This window comes from Sebastes umbrosus, chromosome 3 (assembly GCF_015220745.1).
Source record: "Sebastes umbrosus isolate fSebUmb1 chromosome 3, fSebUmb1.pri, whole genome shotgun sequence".
Lineage (NCBI taxonomy): Eukaryota > Metazoa > Chordata > Actinopteri > Perciformes > Sebastidae > Sebastes > Sebastes umbrosus.
The window spans coordinates 2,796,041-2,806,314 of record NC_051271.1 but is presented as its reverse complement, the minus strand read 5'-3'; the positions used below and the strand labels follow the sequence as shown (position 1 = coordinate 2,806,314).

At 41.6% G+C, this 10,274-nt stretch overlaps 1 protein-coding gene, 1 long non-coding RNA gene and 1 pseudogene across 2 annotated transcripts in view; 1 reads left to right on the top strand and 2 right to left on the bottom strand.

Moving 5' to 3' along the window:
• LOC119485161 overlaps positions 1-10,274 on the bottom strand; it is a 569,585-nt gene that overhangs the window by 138,856 nt on the left and 420,455 nt on the right. The window lies entirely within an intron of this gene.
• On the top strand, positions 1,893-3,668 carry LOC119485154 (annotated as a pseudogene).
• Positions 6,221-10,173, bottom strand: lgals2b (lectin, galactoside-binding, soluble, 2b). The gene is made up of 4 exons (XM_037764511.1): positions 10,090-10,173; positions 8,689-8,762; positions 8,359-8,530; positions 6,221-6,622 (listed from the first exon to the last, which is right to left on the bottom strand). The coding sequence occupies exons 1-4, from the start codon at positions 10,090-10,092 to the stop codon at positions 6,476-6,478; spliced, it is 396 nt and encodes a 131-aa protein (XP_037620439.1). The 5' UTR covers positions 10,093-10,173; the 3' UTR covers positions 6,221-6,475.

Here is a 10,274-nt window from a genome sequence, read left to right as displayed (position 1 = left end):
AAAGGTACAGGGAGGCAAATGAGTCAGACAGGTTCAGACCATCAACAGGACAGAAAACAGTCTGCGGGAGATTCAGAATTCCTTTTGATTTTTCTCTCTCTTTTAATAAAAGTTATTCATTGGTTGTTTTATGTAAACTTCTCTCATGACTTTATATCCAGCAAAAGTGCTGCTTTATTGTGCTGTTCCAGTCCGAAAGGTCAGACAGCGAAAGCTAAAGCATTATATTCAGACACACTACCTGCACAGTTTGCATCAAGAATTAAACGTGACTTTTTTCATATTTTCTTTTAAGACAAATGTTGATTTTGTAAGTAGTTTTTGAGACGTGTGTCTGTCAAAGACGTACATGAAAGACAATAGAGGAGGTTTGCTAATGCGTTGGGGTAGAAAAGCTGGAAACCATAACATGGTCTAACAGCTCCTCCATGTGGCATACACTACATATACTAAGTCTTTGTTAAAACAAACTATATATCCAGTAAAACGTTTTTTCCTCCTATTTTTTAAGATACAAAAAAAACAATTGATATATTTTAGTATTTTTCTTTTTCTGTTTTTTGGTTAAAGAGGTACTCGCATAACGTGTTGATTTTTGTTGTCTTTTTTTAAGGCATTTCTATGCTTGAGCATGGCTGACTGACATACCACATGCAAATATTGATGATCACTAATAAACATATTTCCTCTGGAAGTTGTCAAAGAATCTCTGTAAAGATTTGTGCACAAATTCAGAAGTATATTTAATACCATTTAAAAATTGTCACTGTATATTATATTATCACTTCCTGGTGATGATTCTGCAGGATATACGTTAGAGTTTGACGCGCCCAAACATCCAAAGAGTACTTATTTCCATCTGTTCATTTTCCAAGATTTTCCACACACTAAAAACGGATGACGTGATCAGACACGTTTCACCTCATATTTGGCGCTTAGCAGTGATCTAAAACTGTACGGCTGCAAATACCTGAGAACCCCTCGCCCCTCTTGTGTCCTGATGAACTGATGAAACAGAGGCGCTGCAGTCACCTGTCTATCAAGGGGATGGAGGTGTTAACACGCAACGTCCTCTCGCTCCAACCAGACGGCATTAATAAGCTAATAATCTCTCAAATAACAACTGAAAAACTCACTTTCCGTAGCCACAATTCATATATTAACGTTAACAAAAAATTATATATATATTAATATTATTAAAAAATTACGGTAAAGCAAGCGTTTGGCTCCGACACTAAAGTTAGTTTTAGCAAAAAATAAATTAATCGTTTAATTCTCTTAAAAAGCAAGCGTAGAGGTTATACCTCTAAGACGAGTTGAAATGTATAAATAAATACACTCCTTTCTTATGTCTGCATATGGGTATGTTTGGCTGTTGTACGGGTGTGTGCCAGTGATTTCTGGGTGAAACTACTTAGACCGCAGACCTGAGAGGCCCGAGAGGAATACCTCATAAATCTATACACCCGTGCTAGTTTTTCACCCTGGTGAGAAAGAGGGAGGACAGAGGAGAGGAGAGGAGAGGAGAGGAGAGAAGAGGGAAAGGACTGTGACCAGAAAAAAACAAAGAACACCGACACAACAGTCTTATGGATCCGAGCTTCATCAGCCATGCATCAGATCGTTAATGGAGGTGCAGAGGAGCGCCAGTGAGGCATCATTAACATGGACTATATGGATAAAGCAAAGGATCTCTACAACTTCATGCAGGTAGAAATCTGGGAAAGTGAAGACGAGACCGATTTTGACTGGATATAGTGCAGCGGATGATTCAATCCTACTTGGTCCAATCAAGAAAAAAAATAACAACCAAAACTGGACTGTACTGTGGAAGTGTATGCATGTATTTAAAGTCACTAATCCCAAAAAGAATATTCACCCTGGAAATGTCAACAACTGATCAGGCACACCTCGGCACGGCAGGAGTTTGCCGTCAGAGATTTTGAACGCAGTTCGTCAAGTTGAAAGATCCTGACTCGCGCTATGCCACCTTGGTTTTGGAGAAAGATGGGATCATGGCTGTGTGGAGGACCTTATTTTTGGGGATAGGAAGCTCTGAGTCACTGAAGCTGCTGGCCATGTCAGTGACGTCATCTCTGTGGATTTAGCTGCAAGGTTTTAACAACATTTCATTACATGAGCAGCAATATTTTCTTTTCACCTGGATTGTGTGGGACATATTTTCAAAAATGAGCTGCCATCTTCAATCTGTGAATGAAATGTTTGTACAGACTTTTCCAGTTTAATGCAGGAGCTAACTGTCATATAGCTCTGTATAAATTGGCTCTTAAATGTTAGGGCCTGACCTCTAACCTTTGATCTGTGAACCTGCAATGAACTGCACTCCTAATGCCACCATCACTCCACAGCTGGAACTTGTCCTGAGCCCAGGGGCTGCTGGAGATGGAGGCTCCCAGGAGAGCGGTGGAGGCAGTGGGGGCTTTTGGGTGACATCCCTGCTCGGTGCCACACTGATGATCATGTGCGCCATGGGTGTGGTGGGCAACACGTACACGCTCATCATCACCCGTTCGGCCGCTTTGCGTCGGACAGGTTCCATGTACGTTTACATCGTCAACCTGGCCCTGGCAGACCTGCTCTACCTCTCCACCATCCCCTTCGTGGTCTGCACCTACTTCGCCCACGACTGGCTGTTTGGCGAGGCCGGCTGTCGCATCCTGCTGAGTCTCGACCTCCTCACCATGCACGCCAGCGTCTTCATATTGGTTGCCATGAGCCTGGAGCGCTACCGGGCCGTGGCGAGGCCCTTCAGCGCGCACAGGTCCTCGTCCCGTAAACGGAGGCTCGCGGCGGGGATTATCTGGGTGTTGTCTTTCGTGCTGACGCTGCCCATGATGGTGATGATCCGACTCAGAGAGGGCAAACCGACTGCGGCTGGTTTGGTTAAGAGGATCTGCTTCCCTACCTGGACCCACGAGGCCTTCAAGGCTTACCTCACCGTCCTGTTTCTCACAAGTGTTTTAGTTCCTGGATTGATAATCGTCGGGCTGTATGTGGGGCTAGCCGGCCGCTACTGGGCAGTGCAGACTAGTTTAGGAGGTAGCAGCCGGTCTGCCCGGAGGAGAGGACTCAAACAAAAAGTCGTGACAATGATCTTCAGCATCGTAGTGGCCTACTGGGCTTGTTTCTTGCCTTTCTGGGGGGTGGCAGCTAGCCAAACTGTTCTCTCCAGAGTCCCTCAAAGCTTTGTCTCCGGCCGCTCATAATTACGTGAATTTCTTTGTCACGTGTCTGACCTACGGGAACAGCTGCATCAATCCATTTCTTTACACTCTTCTGACCCGCAACTACAAAGATTACTTGGCCCAGAAAGGTCAGTCTGCGAGTTCAAGCCGGGTTGACCCCGTGTCGGCTGTGACGACGCCACTGCAGGACCTTTAGTGGATGAATAAATGATCACTGACTGAGCATAGACACTCGAGCGACAGACGAGAGAGAGGACATATTTGTTCTTGTGATTTTGTACAAAACTGGAAAATATCAAATTTGCGAGACACTTGTAATCTGACGTAGCATTTTCTACAAACTTTGTAAATGCGGTGTGATGCTACACATCTGAGCTGTTAAGGATTCAGAGAAACTCAGCGCAGCAGGTGGATGTTAGCTAACATGAAAGTCTGACTGCAAGTCTTCTGGTTGGAGGGCAACCAGCATAAGTTGCAGTATTTGATTTGTTCTTTTTTATATAATCTAACACCACATGTACAGTACAAATGCCTGTCTAACAATCTCCAGTTCTTGACATTGATGATATCATTCTGACAAATAGACATTCGATAGGATCTTTAAAGGGCGGGTCCGTCTAAGTTCTTTTCTGGGATTTTTCAAAAACTGAAAAGGGTTAGTTTGGATTTTTTTGAAGTGGGGTTGTATGTATACTTTTCGTGTTCTGCGAGATAAAATTACTGTTTTTATCAATAGAGTGTGGTGGCTTTGAAGACAGCGACATAACAGCTTCAGTTCCCTGTTGGAAAGGGCGCTTTACCTCGCCTTCAGACAGCCCTTTCTGACGGGGAACTGAAGCCGTTATCACTATCTTCAAAGCCACCAGACTCCATTCACAAAAACAGTAATTTTACCTCTCAGAACACTGGAGTTTCTGGACTACCGCTGCATCAATCAGTTAGTTTGTTTGTGTTATTGTGTGACTTTCCACAGCAGTACATCGCTTAACTTCCATGCCGGTACTCCTGTCTGCTTCTCCAAACTGGGAACAAGCCGACCGCCGTCTAAGTTACTGAGTGTAACGTTAATACACTGACTATAAGGATGAATATATACTGTACATGTAGCAGCGTCATCATGCAGAAACCAACGTCAGGTCAGGTGGGAAAAAGTTTTTATAAGGGCTTAAAGGGGAAATAACATTTTGACGCTAAAACATACTTCGACCAAAATATGAATGTTTGGATTTGAATACATAAAGAACACCACTGGGAAGCTACAGGATGATATAATTGAAAAGGTTGCATAATGGGAATCTTCAATATTTTACTGGTGACAAGAATTCATCACAGCACTTAGTTCCTTTGCTCTAAAAGGTCTGATGTGGAAACAAATGTAAAGAACTGCTTAAATGGTTCTTTTACTCTCTTATTTGCCATCCACCTTACACACACACACACACCCATAAACACATACATGTAAAGGATATTTCATCTCCTCACAGGGAATGTGGTTGCATCGTGCGACATTCCTCAGCCTCGAGCCACTTTGAGTCCTCCTGCAAATTGTCCCTGACTTCATCTCACCTCTCTCATATATACGGTATCCCTCCTTTTGCATTATCCTGTTTAATTATCCTCCATTATCTGCTCTATCCTTACAGTTCAGTCGCTATAGTGGCCACATTCAGGATCAATTCTTATTAACAGCTCAGTTCCAATTTTTTCCGTCTTCTTTTTTTGTTCACATTTGCAGCGTGGCCGATGTCTAACACCAGTTTTAACATGTCACCCTGTTGTACAAACTGTCCAGATTCATGCAGAATAATACAATAATAAAATGGAGTTTTATTAAAAACTTACACATACAAATTGATTTTGTGCTGACCATCAAGAAAAAAATGTGTGTCTATGTAAACAAATCAACACATTAAACTTTGTGACTATTTAACGAACGTCTGTACGACTGGGCTGAAAGGCCAGTGATCATCATGCAGCTTCAGTGGCTCTTATCTGGTTTGAATCATTTTAATTCCATTAAATATATGTTATGTTATATGTCTTTAGTTGAAATGTGATCTAAAACTTCACTCTCCTCTCTGAACACCTCCACTAAAGGTATCGCATAAATCGGCACAAACATCTGACTGAAAGCCTGCATGAATTTTGATAATACCGCTCAGATTAAGGCCAAATAGTCAAAAATATGACCGTATGTGAAAGTGAACGAAATCTGAAACAAATCCGTAACACAGGTCGGCAAATTTCATGGTAATTAGGTGATAATTAGCAAATAACCTATTTGAAATTTCTTTGGAATTACTGCCAAATTACTCCAATATTTACCTAAAAATGTATCAAAAATTATAAATATTATTGAATAATTATATGCTGAAATAGCATTTAATGGTTACAATAGAGCCCTGAGGCTTGAGGTGGAAAACCAAAACTAATAGAAGACACTTCTGATCAGGCACAAATCTCACCATTGTGTGACTTACTGTCGACACAGATGTAACCTGATTCAGGGAGTTTTTTTTTAAGAAATTTCAAAGAATTATTTGCTCATTATTATCTATTTATCAGCAGACATGGAAATAAAGCATATCAATTAACTTTGTATTCTTTTCCTGGAAATGTATTAAATAAATTACCAGCTATTGGGAAATAGCACAATATAATTATTAAATAATGTTTATATGAAAGTAATTTTCGATAAATCTTTAGGTAAATATTGATTTAATTTGTCAGTAATTCCAAATAAATTTCAAATGGGTTACTTGCTAATTATCACCTATAATTACCATGATATTTGCGGACCTGTAAAATGAAATGTTACTAACAAATCTTCAATTGAAATACTTTAAATAATGATTCAGATACAAGTGTAAATATTAACTTTGTTTTAGATTTCTAATATATATATGTGTGTTTCATGAATGTTGCATATAGAGTTAAAAGAACATATCGATTAAGACTCATCATTGGAGAAGGTGTTCTTGTGTGTTAGAGAGTGAGAGACAGAGACATGCTTCTTTTTTTCACAGCATTTATTAACAAACCCAGTGACTGATGAGATGTCAAGCAGACACCGTGAGGTAAAATGTGCTGTGGCTCCCTCTTTAGGCCATTCCCTCTCATTACAACATCAGCACTCCCTGTTGGTATAAACCTCTAGTGTTACTTTCAGCCTCAGCAGGAGAAAAGATGAATTAACCAGGCTGCTTGGGCTCAGTAGTATAAAACAGCAACACACAAAAAAAGCTGGACAGGTCAAGAGTCAAGAACTTCTACTTGATCTTGATGCCGACGATCCTGGCGCTGCCGCTGACGTCGAAGTACTTGTACTTGACATCTCCCAGTCGGTTGGGGAAGTTCAGCATGGAGCCATCAGGAAGCTTGATGTAAAACTGCTCGCTGTTGAAGTTGATGTGAAACTGAGAGGACGAAGAGAGGACACATGATTGATCTTTCAGTTTCAGGACATGTATGTGAAATGAATGGCTGAGATAGATAAGCTGGACTATCTCTCTCAGCGGCTGTTAAGTTTTATAAGGCTGTAAACTCCGTCAAGATTGGACAGCTCAGCGTCTGTTGACTTAACTGTGTTACCAAGCCCACTAATAATAACTTCCTTATGGCAAAAGACATCATGAGATCTGAGCTTGAGCCAAATGACTACAATAGATATCGCAAAAGTACTTAGCCAATGGTCTGTACAAAAAAACCAATCTTCCAAATACAGCAGCAGGTCTGTGTGTGAACTATACTCACACTCCAAAAGCAGCGTTGAGCCTTTGTTGTCTAAACAATGATAAAAACCATAAGAATGCAACTTAATTCTTTTACAGCTCTGCAGACGTTGCCTCTGGTATTAAATATTTGCCATTTTAGTTGCTGCAGAAATGTGATGTAAAATGATGTAAGTTAAAACACTTTTTGGATACCGAGACATGATGATTGTGTTTACTTTCTTGTACTCTTGAATTAAACAGAACTGGCTTAAAGGGAGACTGTATAACTTCTGAGAGAAGAAATACAATTTTAAATTCAGAGCCTCTAATCTATGATTGAGGGGTTGCCTCCACGTGGCTCTCAACATGGCGACGGCTGAGCAGGTAAAGGTGTTAACAACGCTAAAGGCCCAGACACACCAACCCGACATCAAAGAACTAGCGGCGACAAAGGCCACCAGTTGCGTCCCCTCACGGCCCCAAACTGTTCGACGGCCGACCGTCGGCTTGGTGTGTCAGGACCTTTACAGTGTAAACAACAACAACAGTGCTGACAGAGCTAACAGTGTTAACCTGCGGGGGATCCGGAGGGTTGGTGCTACACTTTGGCGACAATGCTGTGGGTCGGGACGACGTTATCTACGGTAACCTCCATATGAGAGCAGTGCAGAGTTACAAATTTCAAATTTAGCACCTTTAATGTTATTGAATACAACGATGTTTTACCTATGACATGTCAAAATGTCTATGTAGCTAATATTACCAAAAGAATGTGTAGATATTGCTGTGTAACTGGCTCGGGGATTATTGTATTCTTGTGCTCATGCTACTGTACTATGTTTGAGCATTTACTATTATTACCTTATGGTTATGTTTTCGGTTCATGAAACTTGGTGGAAGGGTGTAGCACGGGCCAAGGAAGAACCCGTTTCATTTTTGGATACACACATTATTTTTTCACTTGTGGAAGTGGCCTTAGTGGAGGTCTGTGCTCTCTGAGCCAACTCAAGATCAGCGAAAATCACTCTGCGCTGGCTGTGCCAATGTTTTCCTATGGGGCGAGTGATGCCGCCCCGACTAGGTGGAAGTGTTACCCTCGGCGTGGCGCACCGCTCTGAAATTGTCACCGAGCGCTGCGCTCAAAGTTCAAATCATTTCATCTCTGACCTCGGTTGCCATTGACCTTTCAAAGCGCCACCAATGAGATAACAGCTGCAACTGTTGTTCCTTGCGCACTTTTTGATAATATACCTGCACTGCGCTCTACTAAGGACAGCTAACTGTCTCTTGCGGCAAAGGTTATGTAGCCTCACTTTAAAGTCCATCTTAACTGTATGTACGTACATCCTTCAGACTAAACCGTCTATCTAAAGACTAAACATTTCTGCTGTTTGGTATCAGACTGAACAGACTGACACCCTCCTCCTCTCCCAACACACCTTGCATTCCTCTCCACGCGTGAAGGGGAAGTTCCCCTCACGGTGCTCGTCACCCCAGTCTCCCCCGGACAAGTGATTGAAGACGATGGTGTTGGTATCGCCGCAGTGGTCGAAACGGGGGTTGAAGTGCATCGCGATGTTTTCAGAATCATGACCGATGTTGATGGCAAAGCTGCAATGGCAGGGCAGGAACACAGAGGTCAAAAAAGGGTGCAATGAAAATGGGAAGAAGTGGATGAAACATTAACCCACAGTATGTCAACTTCCTCTTGATTTAACGTAACTGATTCCACATCGACGATAACTTAATCTCTCATAAGGGGAACTTACGATTCGCAGTCGTCCTTGGGCTTGATGCGGATCTTGAACTCTTGCCCCTCCTTGAATGTCATGTCCTTGACTTTCTGAAAAGGGAAATGACAAAGAGGAATATGGGAACTGGTTTGGATGGAAGAGTTTTAACTACAATTACCTTTTCATAGATTTAGATTTAACTTCACTTTAATACAACTTAAGTTTGGATCAGACCACCAATCAGAGGAGAGAGGAGAACATTTACAAGAAGCGTGGGTCTGGTCTGTCTTTTGCATATGATTCAGATATTTTTGTTCAGTTTACTCTGGTGGGAGAACTGATGATGTTCTTGTTTTAGCTGTTGATGATCAACCAGGGTGGACAGTGCCCTCGGCTGTAAAAGCGCTGAAACAGGATGGTGCCGTATTTGTTCCTTGTGACATGTGGTCGTCATATAAAGCCAATAAAAACATAAAAAAGACGCCCACACGCAGATCTTCTGCCGCAGTAGATAGGTACTACTACCACACCTCTGTAAAAGGTGTGTGTGTGCCTTGTAATAATTAAGGGAAAAAAATAGCAAACCTGATAAAACACCTAATGTTGATTTTAAAAGTTTTTATCATGGCACACCAGGAACAACACTCCAAAGTCACCTAATCAATAAAAAACATTCACTGTTGTCCTTCCTATCTATGTGCTGCATCACCTGATTTGAGTTGCACATGAACTTCAACATCCTGGCCCCTATATACCTGCACCACACCCATAGATACCTCAGTCTGTACAATATATTCAGTCATGTCTTATCCCTTATCTCGGATCAATACTGGTTTATCATTGACTGCACAGGCAGCGTGTTGGAGAATTATTAAGTTGAGTTACACTTTATTAATCCCTGTGACTCATCCTAACTATTTAGGAAGCAGTGTGCAACATCCCAGAACATGAATACCTTACAATACATGCATGTCTCACAGGGAACAGAAAGGTTCAGACATTTTAGATTTGTTGCTCAGCTTTGGTTTTGATCTTTATCACACTGTAGAAGTGAGAAATATCTCTGTGTCCCTGGAATGGATGTTAACGATTGACAAGATACTCAGTAAAACTGTGTAGAAAAAACTATACCTGGAAAAATTAGACAGGTGCTAATGCTACCAAACCTTTTCTGTCGTTACCTGAATCAGTGTTAACCACGTCTACCTTTCCTAATATTCTACCGGCAAATTTGAAATGTGTAAAGAAAACAGCAAGATATACAATATCTCTCCTGTGTGTATCTAGGAATGTAATGTGGCACATTAAACAGTAAAGTTACATCATAGAGTGTGGCTATAAAAGCTGGAGGAAATGTAGGAGAAACATTCTTGCTCTGAGCTTTTAGTATAATGACATAAGATAATGAATGAAGAAATGAAGCCTTTCACCACTTACCATCTTGGCTGTCTTCGTTGGGCTGTGGCTCCAGTGACGAAGCTCTGCAGGCAGGTGAGTGGTTTATATAACACTGGTGACGCTGTGGGACGGGAAGCAGCCAACAGGGGAAAGGGTTGTTTAAAAAAAGACCAATCACACATGGCCATATTTCAATGGAACCTCTAACTGTTCTGCTTCATATT

What these genes read in the sequence shown, in the direction of transcription:
- lgals2b (XM_037764511.1), bottom strand. An exon ending in CCCAAGGACGACTGCGAATC is followed by an intron (nt 8,531 to 8,688) that starts GTAAGTTCCCCT and finishes CTGCCATTGCAG; the next exon opens with CTTTGCCATCAACATCGGTC. An exon ending in CGCGTGGAGAGGAATGCAAG is followed by an intron (nt 6,623 to 8,358) that starts GTGTGTTGGGAG and finishes TCGTCCTCTCAG; the next exon opens with TTTCACATCAACTTCAACAG.